Source organism: Pinus tabuliformis, chromosome 5_2 (assembly GCF_031772625.1).
Source record: "Pinus tabuliformis cultivar Carrire ecotype Pingquan chromosome 5_2, CPIR1, whole genome shotgun sequence".
NCBI lineage: Eukaryota > Viridiplantae > Streptophyta > Pinopsida > Pinales > Pinaceae > Pinus > Pinus tabuliformis.
Window position 1 is genome coordinate 434,495,125 of NC_142306.1, and position 23,728 is coordinate 434,518,852.

A 23,728-nucleotide genomic window follows, 5' to 3' on the forward strand; every position below is an offset into this window, starting at 1 on the left:
GTCGTGCCGCTGACCCTTGCATTTTATACACCATACCTTGTCGCACACCTCTAGGCGGGTTGTCCTGTCTTGTTTCAAACTTTGCATCTCCAAGCACAAGTTTTTCAACTGCATGTGAATCTAGGTCTCGTGCAATCTCATTGCGACCTCCAAGGCCTTGGCCTGAGTGGTTAGTCTTTGTTGCGACAGTGCGTTACGTAGATGTGGCGTTAACGATGCTACAAACCATTCGCAATGTTGCCCATCTGTTAATGTCATGTTTGTTTCGCGAATTGTGCACTTCAGTCTTTGATCTAACTCCCATGGGGTTTCACCTGGTAGCATTGTGATTTCCTTGAACCCAATGATCGACTTTGCCTCTGACTTCGGCCTGCTAAATTCTTTGTTTAGCGCCACTTGGATATCGGCGATCCCCGCATTCAGATTGTCATTGGAATGCTTAATGTACCAAGTCAGCGCGCAATCCTGCAGAGTGCTGACCAATGTTACCTTCTTTATATTGTCATCCGTGACTCCCTGTCCTTCCCATACAGCTTTTATCATAAACCGAAATTGGTTCGGATCTTCATTCCCTACTCCCTTGAACACTGGTAGTTTTATCGTGCTTGCCATATTGTTTCGCGGTGGCAACAGAGGCGATATGGGCGAAGATGGGGGTGAAGATGGTAAAGTTGGTGGTGGTGTGGGTGGAGTTGGTATGTGTGGAATCCTCTGTCTTATCAACTAGATCACACTTCGTGGGGAGACTCTTGCGAGACCCTCCTCGTCCCCTTGCGGAGGTCAAATCAAGGGGCTAGTTTCTAGTTCTACACTTCCTTCATTTATGTATGTTCAACCACTTCGCATAGCCTCGAACATCAATGTATTCGCATTATCTGTTTTTCACACAATAGCATCTTAATCCAAGTGTTCAGAGATTTAATGTACTTACCTCGCAGTCCCTTGAGGAAGAGTCACTCAGCCTCGCTATAACTGACTGAAGTATTTACCACGAATTTGGTGATGAATCCTCCTATGATTCGATCGAGCCAGTGATCGACAGCATGCGCGATCTTATCTTCCAATGATTCAAGTCTTCGCACCAATTCTGGAGTCCATACAATCGGTTTGTCAAGTTTACACCTTTCTTGGCTATCTGCTAGCTTCGTGATCCACTCCTACAACTCAGTGGGGAAGGATGCAAAGAAAATTTCGTGGATCTCTATATATAAGTAGCAGTCTAACCACTTTTCTTTTGATAGCCGTAGATTCCTGTTTTCCTGCACCGCAAACTCGTGAATCTTCCTGTCCAACCAATCTTCAATTCCTTTCTTTGTCGGATTCCAGTGATATGACATCAGACATCTCTTATGCAGATCCCAGTCCCGGCAACGGAACCATTTGTTGGCTTGTTGGGACCTGACCCAGGTTCGGAATTAGTTAGCCAAACAAATCCCAGTACCACTGGCCCTTTCGGTAATAGTCCGCGGAGCGCGGACTAAGGTCTCACCTGAAGTAGTATGGGAGGGTGCTGAAACCAGGTTTCCGCACCCTTGAGATGTCTGCAAGGTTCGACTGGTCTCACTGGGTGTCCTTGTGTGCAGGTCACCTCGCGCACTTCTCTGTTCCTTACGCCCTGATATATTGCCTTCGTGCAGCCCTAACCAGGGACTATGGAGCTTCCGCGCTGCTAGAACCACACTCAGGGCTATTACCTGCGACCTTACTTATCTTCTTATACCAGTGGATTATCGTCGCGTATTTTACGTTATAATTAATTATACAAAACATTCAAATAAGCTCGCACAGCATATAAACAGTATATTTGCAAATTATACCCAAACATATATTGAAACAAGAAAAAATGCACAGAAATATGGTAATCTTTCTCTTTATTAATTCTTCCAACAGTTACAGACTCATCCTGCCCTGCGCACTCAACTACAGGGGTCTGCACACTCAGCGGTGGGCTACTAGGCCTCTGTGCACTCTGCTGCAGAGCCTTCTCCTACTCTACAACCCAAAGACACACTCTAAACTTAGACTCAATCCCCTCTTCGATCCATCATTCATTCTTAATTAAAACTTAGAGCCTCGCTCTATTTATACAATCCCATGGTCCGCGGACCATGGGTAGATCTCTACAACCGATATTACAATACAAAAACTAGGGCAAACAACCCTATGACTCTATTATAATTTCGCGCCCCGCGCCCGTAATTCGCGGAGCTTTTACAAAAAGATTCGGTCAAAACCTGGGTTTTAAGCCCCAAAACTGCCTTGGGGGATTCCATGCCCAATAGCTGCCTCTTCCTGGCTCACCCTTGATGATGCAGGCACTGCGTCACCCTTCCTTGTTGCTGCTCTGCTAGAAACAGCTTCTGTCACCTCGGGACAGTTGTTTTCTGTTGCTATTGCTCCGCTCAGCTGATGTCTTTTAGTCCTCCTGTGATCTATAATCACGCTCTGATACCATGTTGAAGTTTTTAAGTTTACTTAGTTAGAAACCCTCCATGCACTTTATCTGATTTATTCCTACCTACTTGTTATTTTCCTTAACAAGTTATTTACAATGTAAATACTGAAAATTAACACTAGTGCATGCTCAACACATTACAGATCAACAACTAAAAGAAACAGAAACAAACACACCATATGACACTATTATTTTTGGACTAATGTCCCCAGAAAATCCCAATGTGGGAAAACCGGTGCAGCTATCTGAGGGTTTTCTTATTAAGCAATATCAGAGTACAATCTGGGTGCCGAAACTGGCCTACTCAACAAAGAATTTCCTTAGCAGTAATACCTCAGTTTCTGACAAATCTTCTGGTTGAAACCCCGAATAATCCTTCCAGTAGCTACTTAGCACCAATCTGCACCAGAAACCCCAACGTCAGCCTCTCTCTAGACTGTGTAAGCCCCTCTCTGCCTCACGTTGGCCCTGCGTCACCCCGAACGGGTCTGCGTCCGCCCTGGGAGGCCATGTGTTAACCCTCTGGCCCTCTGCGTCAGCAATGCTGGCCTCTCTGAGGCTTTACGCAGCTCCCGGTTGCCTCTGTGTGGCCCTCCATGAGCCCTGGCTGGCTCTGCATCACTCTCCTTGGCTACGGCGCTGCCCTCCCGACACTATCTCTGCCTCTCTATCCCTCTGTACTCAAATGCCCCTCAGCTACATCTCCCGATCACTAGTTCTATCTCTCTTAGCAAAGCCCTCTCTAGAGAATAGAATGACTGATCACTCTGGTGTATTCTCCAAGTGACCCTCAAGCCTCTTCTTATATTTTTCCTGTTAACATATCAACGGTCGAGATTAAGTCCCTAATCAACGGCTAAGATTAGATCTGGCTTGATCCATGTCATTTGGACCATTCTAACACAGTTTCATATTAATACACATTAATATTTTATTTTCCCTAAGTTTAGACTTAGGGGCTCCATTAAAAATATTATTATTTTAATATATCCCTAACTGTTTAGAATCTGCCCAAACCCTTTCTGGGTATTGGAGATCTCATGTGCCCCAACCTCTCCACCAAATTGCGTGGCTAGAGCACCATTCGATGCTACCCCAAATCAACATGAGCTAGTCTAAAATGTTAGTAATTTTTGGAAAAGAAGAAGGGGTTTTTTTTATTTTAGTCACTGAAGCTTTGGGGTGTGTGCTTACTTGAAAAAGCTATTTTTTGCCTACAAAACAAAAACCACAAAACCCAACACGGACATACAAAAAAAAAACAAACCTTACGGCTGGAAGTTAGCTTTAGCTAGAAACTAAATATTTTCCTCAATGTTTCTGATTTTCCGAGATCACACTAAGGCGCGGCAGAAAAGAGCATACGCATAAGAAAATTCCTTCCTTTCAATTTCTAATTTGCCCAAATCACACAAAGTGGGCAAAGAGCATACACAAAAATGAAAGGTATAGATCCGATAATAAAAAAAAAGAGCTAAATAAATCGAAATAAACAGAGAGATGAATAGCTAGAGCTACAAATACAGACTATATACCTCCAGATCTTAAAAATGACGTAGCTAGGGCTACCGAAAACCTTTTCGCGTGAAACGAAAGGGGTTCTTCACTGGAACAAATGCTCCTAACACAATAGAGCAGTCCTCTCGGCTCGAAAGCAATCAGAAACAATAGATCTAGGAAACGACAGTTAGATGCAATTGTACCGGCCTCAGATTTGGATCACCAACGGATGCGACCCTCAAACAGCTTTGATACCATGTAGGAATTTACAAGGTAAGTTCCTCAAACAGAACACCAAAGGACATTGCTCACAAACAGATCACAGATCAATACACCAGTATCCTTGATGTGGTTAAAAACCTCAAAGAGAGAAACAGTCCATGGCCTGAGCCAACGCAGCCACTTCAGGCAATTTATTAATAAATGAATGAAAAATTACATAATGACCCTCCATGCTCTTCAAATAGAGATCATGGACCAATCGGGTGTTAAGCCACGGATCAAGTGTCGGTAATACCAAGGAGAGAATGAACTGTCGGATCACTTCATGTCTAGAACATATCGTGACCGTCGGATTGTAAGTTACAAAAGTACATAGTAATGAAACACACTTTACCTAATTCTACATTAGACCAAGTTATACTTAACTATTTCCTATGTGTCGGAATATCCTAACATCTCCCACTGGACTTGGGAAAAGTGGGTTTTGAGGGGGGAAAAGTGGGTTTTGAGGGGCTAAAAGTGATTTTTTACCCCTCAAAGTGTATCCTAGAAGAATGTTGAGGTGGAGAGGATGATTTTTGAGTACTCATACACCCTCAACATCTTTTTCCATCACTTTATTATATCTTACCATTGTTTTAAAAAACGGTCGTTTCGGTATCGAAACGGCCGAGTTGATCCGAGCCGATACCCTCAGCCATGACTCGGCCTTTGAAACGGTACGTTTGGCCGAGTCAGCCATGACTTGGCCGAGTCATTCAATGACTCGGCCGAGTCATGGCTGACTCGGCCAACTCGGCCGTTTCCGTTATGACTCGGCCGAGTCACAAAAAGTCGGCCCAGAACACGTTAAACAGCGATTTAATATTTTTTTAATGGATTTTTAAGGTGATTTCTGATTGGTTTGGACTCCAAGGTGTTATATGAATTTGCTAAATGTCATTTGGGGTCCATTTCCCCCTCCCAAACCCTATTTAACACACTCAAATGCTCTCTACTATTGATATGCTATTCAAATTTCATGGTAATGTTAAATTCTTAAAGTAAAAGTGACATTCTCCTTAATCTTCATTTTCATCCTTTTACTTAAATTTTTAACATTACCATGAAATGACTCAGGATGTTTGAGAGTGGTTTCGGCCTCATTGGATTTCATATGGAGAAAGTAGAATTCTAGATTTCATTCAAAATCCAGCAGACTTATCAGTTTTTCAGGATTTCAGGATTGGAGGATTGCAATGTTTCCATTGAATTTTGTCATGTATTAGGGTATGGAACTCGTATTTAATCAAGAACACCAATCCCTCTATGTACCTTGATGTTAGTGACATTGGTTGTCGAATTCCTCTAGGATTCGCTCCCAAACCAGGAGCTTCTAAAAATGTCGCTCCCGCTCCCATTTTCGCCCCTGCTCCCAAGTAACACAAAGAAGAGAAACCGTTTGGATCAAAAACAGTTAAATGATCTAGTTTATGTCCAATACAACCTCCGGCTCAGACGAAACCATTTGCTGAACAAAAGACCTGATTCAGATCCCATTGTGTTGGAAGACATTGATCCAACATCAGATTGGGTAGTGGAGAGTCGTCCAGCAGAGTTTGATCTTGATGAGGATCTTGATTTAGATTTAGATATCGAGACATCAATTGAACTTGAACATGTTGTTCAGTTGAATGCAGATCCCAATCCACCAGCCTCAGTCTCACAACCAGCAAGGACTCCAGTTGTAGGTGCTTCCTCTGCTCAGCCACGACAGAAGCGCAGCCGCATATCTACTCTATCTTAGCTTGCATCTGCTGCAGTTGCACAGCCTGCTAGTGGTACCACTTCTACAGCTGCAGTTGGAGATGATGATGATGAGGAGGAGCCATGGACCCCCTGTCTGACTCTGATGATGATCCAGAGATTGATCGACATGATCTTGGCTCCTCTGGCAGTAGCTACTAGCCAGTAGCTGTAGTACTAGTACTGGAGTCTGGTCACAGTTTACTTTTGTTGTAGAGGCCATTTCTAGCCTCCTTGGTTATGTGTTTTTTGTTTTGAGTCTTTGATCATGTATGACAGTTGACTATGTATTGCCATTGGGTACCATTTTGATATAATGGATTGGTTCATGAGCCTACTTTGATCATATGTTGTCTTCCATCTATATTATAATGTTGTTTGTTTGGAAACATGAATGAAAATCTCTAAAATTATGTTTAAAATCTTTAAAATTATGTTTTTTTTATAAAAAAAATAAATATTTAATGTATTTTTTACAACGACCGAGTCAAAAATCGAGCCGGTTGAGTCATGTTTCGGAGTCGGAGTCGGAGTCGATCCTCGGCCGAGTCGGAGTCGGAGTCGGAGTCTTAAAACATTGTATTTTACATAAAAAAATAATTAAAAAATCTCGTCCTGTGGAATATTTTTAATTATTAAAAGATCCTCCCTAAACTTAGCCATATTCCGCGAAATGTCAGAGATGACCTAGCATAGTAATATACATCAACCATAGACACTAAGATGGACTAGGGACTCAATCTTCAAGCCGTCACCCCAGCAGTGAGTGAAAAAACTCAATTAATTATTCGCCACTAACAAACAGGAATAATTAGCTAAGCAAAGAAAACACTTTAGGATGTACTCACTTGTTGATAAAGTCCCAAGTTTTCTAGGCTTGTTACATAGCTTTATTCATCATGCTAGTGACATTTTTACAATTCCCCACAGGATTGTGGAATTGGAGGACAGAAGAAGAAAGAGGAGAGAGAAAGGGGCTGGAATGCCCTGCTGACTTCTGAACTTCTGAAAAAAAATTGATGGCCACTCTGAATCATGGGTTATGGAGTCTCTATATCTGCTAAGTACAACTCAGAAGTCAACAGGTATTGCAATTTGTTGGTTCATGGTGGAACTGTCTTAAAATATTTAAGCAACCAACAGAAGTTCCCTCTGATTTTCCCAAGCTTTTATGGCTTTTGGTTACTTCCATTAGTAGTTGGGGCCTGATAGTGATAGTTATGCTGTTTCTTCTCCCTAGTTCTCAATGTGCTCTGAAATTTGAGGTTCTTTGTTAGTAACCAGCAAGCAACAGGTTCAACTGTGGTTCATCATCTGGGTCATGAGGGAACTTGCAGGAACAGTTGCTCCAGTTGCAATCAGATATCACCAAATTGCAATTAAAATACAACCACTTGGTTTCTAGTATTACTTTATCTATGGAGATGCTCATTGACCATAGAACTCTCATTCAGATAATTGAGGACAAACTTGCAAGTCTGCATCAACAGCTCGAGGAGGTGCAATTGTCCCTTCGACAGAGACAGTTAGGTTCTACTTATCATGCAACTCTGTCAGTCAATAGGTGATTGTCCTTCCAGATCTGAATGATCCAGTACCAGGGCAAGATAGGAATAGAAATCAAGAAGGTCCTGACTCTCATGCTGTTTGACTAGTATGTTTACAAAATATGTAAAGTTTAAGGTGCTTTCTGGCAGGTCCTGACTCTCATGCTGTTTGACTAGTATGTTTACAAAATATGTAAAGTTTAAGGTGTTTTCTGGTGAGTTTATGCTACTAGGTATAATAGGGCTGTAGTCCTTGAAGTCTCGTTCTTTTTGTGCAGTTTGGCAGTTGGAAAACTTTATTGTAAAATCCTGCCAATTACTTTTGAGCCTAATTTTGACGTAAGGCTGCACGCTAAATGCAGATTTTATCCTTAATACAATTTATCATTCTGGTCAAAAAATTTAAACATAAATAAATAAATAAATAACCTCTAATAATATGGCTATATTAATGTTTGTGTAAATTCACATTGTAGTTGAAAATGATCGTTGCTAGATAGGATACATAGCACAAATGATCAATAAACCACAAGGAAAATACCCTAAATTGTGAGAAAAATATCCAATAATTTAATTTAATAGACTTTCAAAATGAAAAATAAAAGCGACAAATCGTTGATTTTTGTTTCTTACTAAAGCTCAACTCATCATTGAAACAGTGCATACAAATTACGACTTTACTTTCAAGTTGGTAACATGATTCACAAATAACGAGAGGCATAATTAGATTTTATTATGAGAAGTTTACCTCAGTTGGAAGCAAAGTAACTGGAGAACTGTTAGATCCAGACCCAACATCAAGAACGATAGCCGTAAATTCCTTCCCCCCTCTTACAAAAGTTTCAATTATGATTCTATCATCTACACCCTGCATTTCAAAAAGTCAACTAATCAAGGGAAAAAAATAAATAAGATATAAAGACATACATTCCTCTCCTACAAAAAGATGATCAATTGTTAGTTGGCAACCAGACAATTAGGACATCAAGTAGTTGCTTATACTCTTCATCAGCTTGATATCTAATTAAAAAACAAACCTCTGTGATTAAATTATTTGCCTTTATTAAAGCATCATTCACGCCAAAGGCAACATCAACACCAATACTTGATCCAGCACAAGCTGGTTTTACCTGCAACAAAATTGGGAACATGAAAAATGTGTATTTGTTTAAAAAAAAAAATGACATCTTTGATTAAGAGGACTGAAATTAAAAAGCTTTAAAATGGAACCTTTTGAGAAACTTTAAAAGCTATGAAATTCATTACTACAAATAAATTCAAATGCAGCAGGAAGTAGCCAATAGAAGTTAGTTTTTGTTCTTATGAAATAACCAATTCAATTTTTTGGCTTGCATGTAACTAAGAAAATCATTTTTCTGCAAATTAAAACTTTGTTTTCAAAGAATACCCAAATATTATCCTTCATTTCTAGCTCATAAGCTGTGTATTTCTCATGCATAATGTCTCTAGATAATAATAGTTTCTCATCCTTAGGTTGAGTAACAAGAATAACAATGATGGAGGTTGCCACAAAGATAGTGTCCCTTCTAGTTTTCTTCTATAAATACATATGAGGAGAATGAAGTAGTGTTAATGACAGTTTGTTCTATCTTAAAGTTCATATGTTCAGTCCCACTGGCTTCAGCAGTTGGAGAGAGAATAAAGTACCAATGCAAGCAACAAGTCAGCTCTCTTTGATTGTTAGCAATTCTTCGAACTCACTTGTCCTTCTAAGAGAGAAAAAAATATCCAGCAGAGAGTATTTCCTTTATGTGGCCAGTCTAAGGGTGGTATCTACTTCCCCATGGAAGACTATTTGTGTTAGTTTTTCTGAGAGAGTGTACTAACAATTACACAAAAAAGAGAGATGCGAGTAATAAAATATTTCATTCATATTGACTTGTATATGCAATGTCTTTAATAAAAATTCCATTCATGTGTAAGGTAGTTAGACTCTATCACACTCCACAAACCACTAACAATACATGTTGGTCTTATGTTATGTTACTAACATTTAATATGATATAATCAACCAATTAGTTCATTAATTGAACCATTGCAAAGAATGGGAACAAGAGACCATATTGTCCAACCACATAGATTATTATTAATAATGTGAATGATTCAAGCACGATGATAGAAATTCAAGAAGATTATTCTTACATACTAACCTAAGAGACATGTCCACCGCTGGGGATGCAACCCCAAATAACAATTTGGTTGATATTCATGAACTATGGAAAAAAAACCAAATGGAACTGTTGACCACTCCATGTCAACTACCATATAGCAGTACACCCCTTTTTTTCACGAAAGGGATTTCATCATGTTCCAGTGTTCAAATCATCCAGGATTCATCATCAGTAAACAGTTTGTCAAAATTGTAAATCCATTCTGCAAGTTTATAATGTAAATGATCTTAGTAAAACCATAATATATGTAACAACCTAGGTAAGACTATTATTTTGATGACGATGTTCATCCTAGGAGGTTTTTCGTCTCACTGATTCATTTGTGTTTCTAAACTCAAATGATCGACAGAGTTTTTCCCTCCAGCCTCACCCCAAAGCTAGGGTGGATTTTGTCGTCAAGATCCTAGGTGAGTCTTAGTGTTTTTTATCGAGTTTTCTGTAAATTAATTTGGGAATAATTTTAGGGAATTGGCTAAATTATTTTATTACAAATCACTTTGTTTACTAGATCATATTGAACCGCAAAGTTGGGTAAAATAATTGAGGGTCTATAACGAACGGGTTTTCTCCCTTCATGGGTTAAAATGTAATTATCTTATGTAAATAATATTTTAGCCATGGTGCTAAAATATTAAAGGGTTGGAAAAAATTATTAATCCCTTCGTATGTCAAATAATTAAATGTTTTAGCAAAAATAAATTAAAAAATCTTAGGCCAGAAATTTGATTAATTAGAGTTAAAATTAAATCTTAAGAAAAAATATTTCTCCAAAATAAAAAAAATTCGTGGGTACTAGAGAAATTAATTTTTGGAGGTCCCTCAACAAAGGAATATTGAAAATTTCAAGAAATTTTGGACCCATGAGCCTTGGTGGTTAAAGTCAGAGTCAATTTTTTAGGAAATTAGCTCAAAATAATTAATTTTGAGCTAATTAAAAGGGAATTAAAAGAGAAATTCGAAAATTCCTCAAAAAATAAATATTTCGACGATGAAGATTAAAAGATAATTAAATCAGTGTTGATAATATTGCCGAAATATCGGCGATATTCGTAAATATCGCGATATTTTTGGCGAGCTGAAATATCGCCGATAAAATATCGCGATATTTTCGGCTCCCAGAAATATCACGATATTTCAGAAATATCGGCGATATTCGGCAAAATATCATGCGACGATCCAAAATATCGCCAGGATATAGTAAAAAAAATCCGTGTGGGTTATAAAATTCCGACTTTGGTTTTTTTTCAATCATTTTCATTTCTGATTGTTGGAGAAGGAAGGGGAGAGTTGTGTGCTTGCTGCCAATGAGGGTTTGAGCGTTGCATAGCTATTATTAGAAATTAGAATTATAAATTAGAAATTAGAATTTTCAATTTAAAATTTCCTTACTTATAATTCTATTTTTTTTTAATTCAATTATGTAACTTTTATTTGAAAGTTTAATTATGTTTTAAGTTTTTGAATTTTTTATTTCATTATTTTGTTGTAGATATTTGGTGGCGAAGCTATGGTGCAAGGGCACCAAATTTGCAGAAATTGGCCATACGAAACTTGAGTCAAACATGTAGCTCTTCAGGGTGTGAGCGCAATTGGAGTGTATTTGAGAAAATACACACAAAAAAGCACAACAGGTATAACATTGAGCTCCAGCCTTCAGTTGAGCAATTACACTTATTGTAATTTTTAATTTTTAATTTATGACATTCAAGTGTCAAGAGTCAAGAATCAAGACTCATTAGTTTTTTTGACACTCTTACAGGTTGGAGTTCGCATGCCTCAATGACTTAGTATATGCGCATTACAACATCCGACTTCGAGTGAGGCAAATAGAATCACCAATGGATCCAGATGCCATTTCCTTAGACAATATTGATGTATTGTCTCAGTGGAGGGTGGAGTCTGAGGAGCCCATCTTGGAGGAGTCACCTTCATGGTTAGAGCCAATGGCAGATGATCCATTAGAACAGGGGCAGCAAGAGGAGGAGGAGGAGGAGGAGCAGCAGCACTCAGAGGAGGAGCAGGAGGAGGAAGAGGACATTGTGGAAGCATCAGCATCAACAACATCTGCTATAGATATAGGAGAGCATAGCCCCATACCTAGCACTCATTATTTGACATTAGGTGCAGAGGCAGGGTCAGGGCCTTCTACTACTAGGGGCAGGCCTGGCAAACAGCCCATCATGTTTTCCCGTAAAAGGGGGAGAGGGCAGTGATTTCAGATAGATAGCTGCTAGTTTTATTTGTTATGCTACATATAACTCATGATGATGAGATACTTTTATATATGTGATGTTATTTTGTATTGGTTCTCCACATTTAAGTCCTTGAATGGACAATTATCAGGGATCAGCGGGATTTGGTATCGCCTTTGATGTATCATTTCTATTTGACATCATATATATCAATGCTTTCTTCATATTTATGTGCCAATGTGTTTATTTCATGTTGTTATTGCTTTATATGTTTAAAAATCTGAAGAAAAAAATGAATATATTATGCATTTTTTATGCTTGCCGATATTTTCGCCGATATTGCCGATAAGATATTTTTTGGACCCTCGCCGATATTTTTCCGATACCGATATTTTCAACAGTGAATTAAATCTTTATCAACCGTCGAGATTACTTTGACAGAAATCAAGCCAACTAACCATTTGGAGAATTTATCTATAAATTAGAATTCATTTGTCTCAATTTATCTATAAATTAGAATTCATTTGTCTCACAAATGATCCAATCATTGAATTGTGTACTAGCTCTCGAAGCTCTCTTGTAATCTTTTCTGGATTAATAATAACACAAAGTCTTTGCGGTTTTCATTGATGGTGGTGTTTCTCTCCTATTTCTTATGGTAATACTGTTCTTAATGCTCTACCGAAGTATATTTTAGAAGTTGTTGACTTTTAGCCTTTGGGAATAATCTATTACACAAGTAACTTGCTTAGGTTATTAGATCTAAGACAGCATTTTAATTCAAATAAATTAGCAGGTATCTCTAATATTTTAGGATTATAGTGTTGTTTTATATCTCTATCGATCTGCCCACATGATTTGAGTGTGTAGAGATACTTTATATTCGAAAACTTGGGCGTGAGGGGAAGTCCTTGGTTGGACCAGCCAACTGTCAAGGCATAAGATCTGAAGAGCCTTCCTTATTGAAATCTCATGATTTATCTAACGAAATTTCTCTTGCAAGATTTCTTAGCTAATGTCTCATTTAAAATTATTTATCTTTCATATACTGAGTTTAATTGATAGATTTATCTAGGAAGAGCTTGATTCTACAAATCTAGGAGCGGAGTCGGACTCATACTCCTTAAATCTAGTAGATTTGTATTTTATTTGTATAGATCTGAAGTCTTTGTAAATAATTTTTAATTTCTAACATCTGGGTTTTGAGTTTTAGTTTTAGTTTTGTATACATTGGGTCTTGGGTATTTCATTTTTTACTTGTATAGGTGTAGATTTGAGATTTTCCTGGGAGATTTTTGGAATTTGAGACAGATCTAGGCCCTAGAGAGCAAGATCTAGTTTCAAATATTTGTTTGCAGGGCCGAACGCTGCTCCTTCCAGCCCTCTTTCTCAAGCCGTGGTTTTTTGTCCTCCATATACAACCCTCTATCTCCCCCTGCCGCAGCTCCCTTCCAGATCTGTGGCATCCCTCCATCTCCCTTCTAGATCTGCGGCATCCTTCCATCTCCCTGCCGCTGATCCCTTAACCCTCAGATCTGCCTGCCGGAGTCCTCATCTCCTTTCGCTGCCTTAACGCAGCTCCCTTAACCCTAAAGTTGCCTCATCCTTCTCCTCCCTTCTTTTCTGCAGTTTTTTCCTTTCCTTAACCTCTCAGCTCCTCCTCCTTACTGTGGGCTTATCCCTCCTCCCTTGCTTCCCTCTGCCTCATGGCAGGCCTTCCTTTTTCCTCTGTAGTATGCCGCAGGCCCTAAAGGGGTTTCTCACCCTATCCGCTGCCCTTCCAAGGCTTTGATTCCTCATCATTTCACTTTAGCCTTCATTGTTATCCTTCTAACCCTCATTTCAGGCCTATCCTAAGCTGACAGAGATTTCTGGGCACTTTTGCAAAGGTTGTGAAGGCATCAATTCATTTGCAGGCATATAAAACAGGCACTCAAGTCATCAACAAGGCCACAGGCCTATTGGTTTGCCTCTTACCCATTGGTCTATCTACTGAAGCACACACAGACATACAGTCCATCTAATTCTCGTCCATCTAATTCTCATAAGCATTAATAAATTGTCAGCCAATAAACTAAGGAGCACTTGTTTATGATCATTAAGATTTGGAAAATTTCTCTTATTCATTCTGACATCATAAACAATTTAAGAAGCTGTCATACTATCTCTGCATTCTGATTGGAAACTCACAGTGGAAAAATTCATTATAGCAGTAGCCAAAGAGTAATCAAGCAAACATCATAATATATTTTTTTTGTCACTGTTTGGCATTTGTCATAATTTTAAGGACTGATATGAAGGCAGCAGTGATAAGAGCTTGTTATAAACTTGTCACTGATAAGTAGCTACATCTATTTGCATTTTATTGGCATCCCTTGCATCTAACAGCTGTCTAATATAAGTGCTCTAAAAGGTAAATGGTGGATTTGGTTGGTGAGTAGCATTAACTCATGCTCTAAAGGATTTCTATCTTGCTTAAACATAGCATTGTTGCATCTGATTATAGATCTGATTTCGTGACTGGAATTACACATTGTCTAAACAATCAAATCTGAAACAACCGCACACAGTGCCTAAGTTCAAGATAATTAATCAGAATAAGGCCCTAAAAGCAGTAAGGGTTGGTATACAATAATCACAAGAAAGTTAATAAGTATTTTAACTATTATTCCTTCCATCTTTGGTAAATGTTCAAGTGTGACTATGTCATGATTATGGACTGATATACATTAACAGTGATCTAATTGGCATAAAAAAAATACTCATTGTCAAATACATTGATGAGCAAATCAGACAGTTTGGGCATTAGATTGCTAAAGGATTTGACAATTGATGAAGCATCTTGTTGCTAAGATGACACTAACACTTGATTGTTCCTTGTAAATTTACACTTATAAGCTCTCTCCCTAAAAGGATCTAAATCTCTTTGAATGCTTGGCTAGTAAGTGAATCTAAAAATTCATTGGATATTGGTATCTATTGTTTCATCATTAGCAAAAGAGCCTTAGCATTATTATCATTCTTATTCCATTGCTATATCTCCTGTTGAATGGTAGCTTCACATTGGCACTTCGAGATCTTAAGGTCCTTAAGTTTCTTATTTCAGTTGAAGCATCTGTTAATGTTAAATGATCATTAGCATTTCCTGATTTATCTAAAGAACATAGCTTTATTGTCTAAATGGTCATTGGCTAAATGTTCTAAATAAATAAATGCTATAATCATTGCTTTGGGTTCATTGGTTATTGCCATCTTGAGCATATTGATATATCATTTATCTTGTTGGGCATGTTTTGACATCGTATTGGCACTTATCCTTATGGTTGAGATTATATTTTGAATGTCATTATTAAGTACTTGTTTCCTTAACTCGAGATCTAATCTTACTAAGTACTTAAACTTAAGCAATCTCACTTCAGAAATCATCCTTTAATTTCACCTTGCATTTGCATCCTAAGTTAGTCTTGCATATTAAATTTACCTCCAAGCATAAGCTTGGTTGATAAAGAGATAGGAACACCTTTGCATCTTCTCTTGAGAAGTTTACCCTTTTTAGTATCTAAAACGGTGACCTTGCAATCGTCAAAGCCACAGTGTCGGAGGCACCGGTTATTTTAGATTTTAAGGAAAGGGATCGTTAATCACACCCTCATGTGCTTCACTTTGACTTCTCTCTACCATTTACTCTAAAGTTTAGGCTCAATATAGATAAAGATCAAAGGCTTATACTTAAACTAAGCATTTAAGTAAAATCAACCAAGATTCCCACATTTCACATAAGTCCTAGGAATTGCATTGCATATAGGATAGTTATTCACCAAAGCAGCAGTTGTCCATCCAGTACTTGATCTTAAATTTGTAAAGCAAGAGTATTGACTCCATAAGGCACTGGTTTCAAATCTTATGTATCTAGTTGAATCCTTAATATCTTGCTAAATCTAAACAAGTACTTGGCCACTCAACTGCGTCTCCCGGATTAGTTGGTTTCCAACTAGTCCTTCATCTCATTTCCATAGGGTCTACCCCCCATAGTTTGTTGTTGGGAGACAACTTAAACGGAGAGATTGGGGATCAAAGTGACAACCCCTGACTTGAGTTATTATCGCAGTGCCTATATATTTTGAGCGACAAAATGAACCAACACAAAACTAGCATTTTGCGAAAAAGAGAAACATAAAGCAACACTAAGGCAGTCGAACTCTTAAGGAGGAAAAATTAAGAGGCATGCAAACCTAGAGAGATAAATAAACCATGCACAAAAGAGAGAGCTACACTTGATAGGTGCTCTTAGATATAGGCAGGCAATTCTTTTAGCCATGGAATCATTTAAGGCTATAGACCTTGAAGCATTTTCTAGACACATTAACAGTACCAAAGATACTTTGGTAGTTTTTTTCTTTATTTCAGCCATGTCCAGAGTTAGAGAACGGTGGAAGAATAGAGCCAGTTTACAAAGCATCCATTCCTAATAATGTGGTGAATTGTAGGTGTTTGATGGTGTTGCACACATAGTCAAATTCATGCAATGTTCCCAAGACTATTGCAGAAAATAATATAGATGTATTGGAAGAGTCTCCTACCAACAAAATTCCAGTAGGGCTAGTGCCTTTGGAAGCACAATCTCATAGAGATGATGCATTTATAGGACAAACAGAAGTGATCCAGCCTAAAGAGTATGTAGAGATCAACGTGGGTTCAAAGGAGGAACCAAAACCATTAAGGTTAGAACAGGTACCACCATCGAAGAAACAAACAGGATCAAGGAATTAGTTACAGAATACAGGGATGTCTTTGTGTGGTCATATGATGATTTAAAGGCCTATAAAGAAAATGTCATCCAACAGACAATGCCCTTGGTCAAAGATCCTCATCCTTACAAGTAAAAGTGAAGGCAAATCCATCTGAAGTTAGTCCCACTGGTCAAACAAAAGTTGTATAAGTTGCTCAACACATGTATCATAGCTCCAACGAGGCACACAACATGGTTAGCTATCACAGTGGTGGTTAGAAAGAAAACATGACAAATATGAGGGTCCTGATGATACAATTGCAAAAACCATCTCCTTATAATAAGGAGAGTAACCAACATGCAAAAGGATGCCTTTGGTAAAAGAAATTTTCCAGTGGCATTATTTGTATCATAACATTTCACCCTACTATTCATCCCTATAATAGTTGATCCTATTAATCAAGGACAAAAACCCTTATGTTTGGACGAAGATGTCCCACAAGAAAAGATGGTGCAAGCATAACGCCCATGGATGGTTTGTTTTTAGCTTCCCTTTTGGAACTTGCAATTACTTCCACATTGTGATCAGCTTAAGACATGACATTTTGGCTTGATAAGATGCCCTTTGCATCCATTACCATTTACATTTTCAAAAGCTCAGATCTTTGCAACATGGTTAATTTCGTACATACATTAACCCCTTTGCCACCTACGCCCAAAAGGTGTTGCCTAACCTAACTACATAATACCACTATGAAGTGTTTTTCACCATTGCATAACTAATTATAGCAACCACATTGCCTATTTCACTACTCCACTAGTCATAAATGCATAAGCACTCTTGGTTTGGAAATCACACATATAACACCATTAATATTTACATTACATCTCACAAGCATGCTACTTATTAGACACACTTTCTTGTTGGATCCAGTACTAGCTCCCACTACAAAAAGTAAATATTAACAAAAGAAGAATTGGAGTTTCACCTCTCACACAACAAGGTATATATCTTTAGGAATCCCTTATGTTGATAAAATTGTCTTCAAAGGAATAAATATTGAATCTTGATTGAAAGATATGCAAGGTATATATATATATATATATATATATTGGGAATCCACCAATAAGAAATGCATAATAGAGTATAAGATGCCCTTTGCGTCCACTACCATTTACATTTTCAAAAGCTCAGATCTTTGCAACATGGTTAATTTCGTACATACATTAAACCCTTTGCCACCTATGCCCAAAAGGTGTTTCCTAACCCAACTACATAATACCACTATGAGGTGTTTTCCACTATTGCATAACGAAAGATAGCAACCACATTGCCTATTTCATTATTCCACTAGTCATAAATGCATAAGCACTCTTGGTTGTCACTATGATGGAAATCACACGTATAACACCATTAATATTTACATTACATCTCAAAAGAACGCTACTTAATAGACACACTTTCTTGTTGGATCAAGTGCTAGCTACCACTCCAAAAAGTAAATATTAACAAAACAAGAATTGGAGTTTCACCTCTCACACAACAAGGTATACATTTTTACGAATCTGTTATGTTGATAAAATTGTCTTCAAAAGTAAGTAAATATATATATATATATATATATATATATATATATATATTGGGAAACCACCAATAAGAAATGCATAATAGATTATAAGCTTAAGAAGAATGAAAACATTGAGTTGAGAATCATACATCTAACACCAGTACTAAAGTTGGATGCATGTTCACTAAAAATTCACAAACAATTATGTTCCACTTACCACAACTTTTCCAGAGTTGATATCTAAACCATTGTATGCAAACCACTTTGATAATTTGTTCTTCTCTGTAACACTGCCCTGCTACTACAAAAAACTGATATTAGCTCAAGGTCACATTGATTCTTAGAAGACCAAATTAAAAACTACCATAAAATTTTCTTGAGGCATAACATATTTTACGTTCTATTGTATTGTGATTTGTAACTTAGTTTATTCTTCATGATCATAATAATTATAGATTTTAATAAGCACATCAACTCTGAAACTACATGAATAATCAAGATCTTGTTAGCCCAGGTTTACTACTATGAATATTTTGTCTAATATTGGCCTATAATGTGGTCCACAAAAATCATCATGTGTTCAAAGAAATGTCATATTATGAGCTATACATGAACGGGTCCTAGTTAAGTAATGGCACGATCATTGAAAGGCTTCACTAGCAACTCCTAAGTAATTCAGCAAGCAGTTGACTTCCAACCAGAATGTATGAACAACCTCAACATGTATAAGAGGTCACCTCTTTCAAATTGCATCATCATCACTGGAGGCATCAATGTGTGTTATACTTCACAATTACATTTTGATGATCATGTCCACAAACACGTAGAACAATATAGAGCTATGTTGCAGGAAACGTTAGGCAGGGGATCATTTCCTCAAAGAAACGATACGGAAATGCTGAAACGTGTGTGCTACGGCCTTGAAACATGTTTCAGGCAGTATTGGCATGTTTCTTGAGGCTGAAACGTAGCCAAGTACAGCATGAAACGTGTTTCAAGGTCATATGGTCGCGTTTTTGCCAAAAAAAGCCTTTTCTGTTTTTTTTTCTTTTTTCGTTTCTAATATTTTATTAGGCGATTAAAATATTGCGTGGATGTTTCTAGATGTCTCTCGCAAGTTATAAAAAAACTCTCGCCTCATTTTGGGGTAATTAGCAACATAGATTGACAACGAAATTACAATATTTTACAAGGCAATTTTTCATCTAATTTTCATTTCAGGGGTGTTGCCCCCAAAACCCTGCCAAGGGGGGGCTAGGTGGTTGTCGCCATCCCCCCTCTAGACCCCCCCAGCAGCACTAGTAGGGGGGCAAGCCCCCCACACCCCCCATTTAAGAAATGTTGTGTGCAATCATAAAGTATACATGATACATTATTACATTATGATTAAATTGTTTTGTTTCAGTCGTGTTTGGATCTCAATCCTTGACGGGGGGGTGTGGGGGGCTTGCCCCCCCACTAGTGTTGTCGGGGGGGTCCAGAGGGGGGGCTACACCCCCTCCCCCCCCCCCCCCCGTTAGGGATTGAGATCCAAACACGACTGAAACAAAACAATTTAATCATAATGTAATAATGTATCATGTATACTTTATGATTGCACATAACATTTCTTAAATGTCCTAATATATATATATATATATATATATATATATTGCGTTTCCCCATGTCCAAAATTTGCAGGTGTCACGTTTCATACCCGTACCTGTTTCCCCGTATTATGCAACTTAGGTATAGAGTTTAACAAGATCATAATCCCAATCTCCATGTTCTTACAATTATTGTTATTTTGCTCTCTTTTTATTATTTAAATCATTTTGTACACTCATATTTTCTGCTTACTTTGTTCTATTACCATTAAACTAACCATGTTACATAAGGAAATAAGCGTTCAACATTTTGGCATTGTCGTTGGGGGTGAATTTTTACAAGGGGAACTTGACTCTGATTGTTAATAGATACAAGCACTGAAATAGAGTATGTGGAAGACATGCAAAAACATATATCTAGTAATTCGATGGTTCTTAGAATTGAAGTGGGTAGCAATTTGAAAAGACAAGGCATCCCATTACCTCAACCAAGATTGTGAGCTTATGATGTCAAGGTGACTAGAACACATCAAATTTTTTTGGAGAACTAAAGAATCATTCAAGCATATTGTGACAATGGTTTGATTCTTCTTTTTCTAATTTGCTAATTATGTTTTTGCATTTGATGATGTGAATAATGCCAGTAAGGAAGTCTCATTAAGGTAGCGAAATAGGAAAGTCGACAAGGACAATGACGGTTTGCAAAGCTTGCAACATATTGTCAAGCACAGGCCCTTTAATGATGAAGAACTAGATGGCTTAGCATCGAAATTGTCCAAATCGCATCTCATCCTACCGACAAAGCAAATTCATGAGGAGGAATATTGCACCTGGTCACCAACTTGACCCATGTCAACCAAACAAAACATAAAAAGCACCAAAAAGCCCAACAAAAGTGCAACAGGGTTTCTAAACCCGAATCCTACATTATATAAAGACCCTTAACCCCTCTAACTACCTCACACTCCTTTTGTTGAACATCTGTGAGCATTTGAAGATTTCAAATGTTGTGGCAAAAAGAGTTGTTTAGAACAAGACTAGAGTCGATTTGGAGTTACTTGTGGGATAATCTTTGTGGAGAATGAATCTATGGCAATGGTCTACATATTATATACAAGCTTGGCGAATTTGAGACTAGATTCTTGTGCCCATTTGAAGGTGCAAAACAAAAAGTTCAAACCCTCATTGTATTTCCCTATAAATTTGATGAATTTATAGCAAATAAGTAAAGATAGTTTTTTATTTGCAAAATTATTTTCAATGTTACAAACATTATATGGCCCCTAATAAAGAGATCATGCATTTCCCATATGTTTCCAACTCTTCATTCTTCTCTCTATGTGGAAGTGCATGTCAGCCTGAACAAGTTGGTTCAAATCACATTCTTGTTATCATGGAGATATCCCCCTCCTTTATCCATAATCACCATGGTATTTTATTTGATTCCATCCTCCAAGAGCAGTGGACAGATCACCGCCTTCATGTCATCAACAATCTGCTTGTCCCACCTTGAAGCCAGAACCTTGTCTATCTAGTGTACATATATTCCCAATTTAGTTAATAGACTGACTCCTTTATTCCCCTTCCTACATGTATGCCTGAATTGTAAATTGAGAAAAGACTCCTTGCATTGGAGAAATTCTCTCCATAGGATGTTGAACCAACAGTTAATTGCCTATAATCTTTGCTCAATAGTTCTATGAATGCTTAGTAAAGTAAACCGATGATAACCTGCAAGTCACCTTCAACTATCTAGTTATTTATTCTCATTCTCACATTTTCGTGGATCCCTTGCCTACTCACCACCATCTCAACCATATCATTGGTAAACTTTCAATGTTTAGAAAACACATGCAATGTGTTACTCTCGTGAGCTCTTATAAATCCTCCACGTTATGCACTTCAACTCTCATTAGCTTGATAATTCCTCTGATTCATGTCCTTCCTGCATTTCATCTCGAGCCCATGTCAAAGTTTAGCTTTAACGTAAGAGACTTAGGAGGATTCCAGCTTACATCACTAACATTGGATCTTTTGTGGGATTTTGGCTCCAACTTCAATTGTTGGATGGTTTACTGAAGTCAATAAGTTTCTTCCTATCTTCAAGTAGGACTTCCAAATCTTCATTATTGCATTAGACGAAATTTCAGCGTAAAAGTGGCCTCCTAAGGAAAAATAATAAAATAAGAGTTATGAATTTTGGAGGGAAAATATTAAAAAAAAAAACACTATTTTTTAATTGTATTTTTGGCTTATCTCCTTATAGGTTTACTCAAATTTCAAGTGTAGAAACTCGTTGGATGTATCTTCCAATTTAATGTATCTTCAATTTTTATCAATGTGGGCCTTCTCAGAAGTATGCATAATGGGTACTCGTTGGATGTGGAATATAATTCCGCGTCCAACAAGTGTCTACACTTGAAATTTGAGTAAACCTATAAAGAGATACGCCAAAAATACAATTTAAAACAATAGTTTTTTTGTATTTTCTCTCCAAAATATTTACATCTATCTCTTTTTAAATTTAAAGGGTTTTGATTGGCTTACATATTTTGTACATGAAAATTTCATGGGCACTTTTAGACTGAAATTTCCTATAATGCAAGAGTTGGCTTCTATGAACCTTGTAATGTTTTTGTGATCATCTGAAAGAGTTCATATAGTGTCAAGATTTTGTCTTGAAATAATCTTTTGCTTCTCTCCTAGTTATTCCAGATCACAAACTCTGGGATGATATCCCATAGAGTACTCAGAATGGTTAAATTGAAATCCCCTCTAGAATCTAAACCATTTCCTTATTATTTTACAAATTTCCCTTTTCTATCTTCCACTTCTTAGCATTTTAACAACTACCAAGTTCTATTAAACTCTAGCTCCCTCACATTCAACAAATAGGTGATTAGCCTCCCCTTTCGCTTCTTGGTAAATCAGGCACATTGAGCAACTTATATACCCATGTTTACAAAGGATCTCCTAAGTGAGAATGGATTTCCAGATTTGATTTTCAATTATATATGTTTTTTATGCGTTGTCATTTATAGCCATATATGTCTTGCCGGTTTCGCATAAGCAACAGAACAGTTGTTAGGTCATTTGACACCTAAGGGAAGAATATAAGTGGCTGATTTTACTCCAGTAAAAGAGTATTTTCAGATCTAGTTATTGGCTGACAAGTTGCCCTGAAAGCACCGAAGCTTATCACTTTAGTTTGGTAATTTTCTCATTGAATTGCAGAAAGTTTGGACTATTTGAAAGTCAAACATTGTACTCTTTCTACTGCTGTTTTGTACCTTGTTTCACAGCAACTCTTAAGGCTAATATGCAAGAAATCTTCTAAGTTGAAGTTGAAATTTATGTTTTGCATTGAATTCTGAATTCTGGAAAAATTTCACATAGGGCATTCCATTCATTTTCAATTAGAGAGTGATGGACCAGTGATCTGAACCAGACACTTTGAGAATAAGGAGTACACTAGTACACTATTCTTCTTAGCAAACATGGAATCAATAAGAAAGCCCCTATCCAAACCCTATACTATTAAAGAAATACCTATCGTTATATTATTCTAGGCAACCAATCATTCCTTAGGTAGAATGTCCACCAAATTGAGAACCTCTGAAATCACTATTAATTGATACCCTACCTCATCAATCATCCTAGTCCTAACTTTCTTTTTCTAATTAATTGGTTATTGTGTTAAAGTCACCCCCAATCCATCCCTCACAATTAGACATTGATCCTTTTGTTCTTATTAACTCCCAGTTTTCCAACTTTTGCGCCAAACCATTTGGCACATATAGAGTAGTGATTTTACCTTTGATCTGATCTATGAATGAGAAAAAAAACCCCTAATAGCACTTCTGGATATCCTAGGTTCTGCTATGAAATTTTGGATGTAGCCCTTTCCTGCATGAATGAAGCTGAGTATATAGTTGATTGATCAGCCTATTAT

The 23,728-nt window shown here is 37.5% G+C and overlaps 1 protein-coding gene across 7 annotated transcripts in view; it reads right to left on the minus strand.

Annotated features, from left to right (window-relative positions):
• LOC149159517 (uncharacterized) overlaps positions 1-23,728 on the minus strand; it is a 350,379-nt gene that overhangs the window by 215,171 nt on the left and 111,480 nt on the right. For 4 of the 7 annotated variants that reach the window (XM_089436495.1, XM_089436496.1, XM_089436501.1 and 1 more), the window contains exons 7-9: positions 18,408-18,488; positions 8,547-8,639; positions 8,258-8,377 (exon numbers count right to left, since the gene is read on the minus strand). In XM_089436495.1, coding sequence (XP_089292621.1) covers positions 8,258-8,377; positions 8,547-8,639; positions 18,408-18,488 — 294 coding nt within the window. The remainder of the gene's footprint in view (positions 1-8,257; positions 8,378-8,546; positions 8,640-18,407; positions 18,489-23,728) is intronic. The other 3 variants (XM_089436499.1, XM_089436497.1, XM_089436498.1) reach the window with 1 other exon arrangement.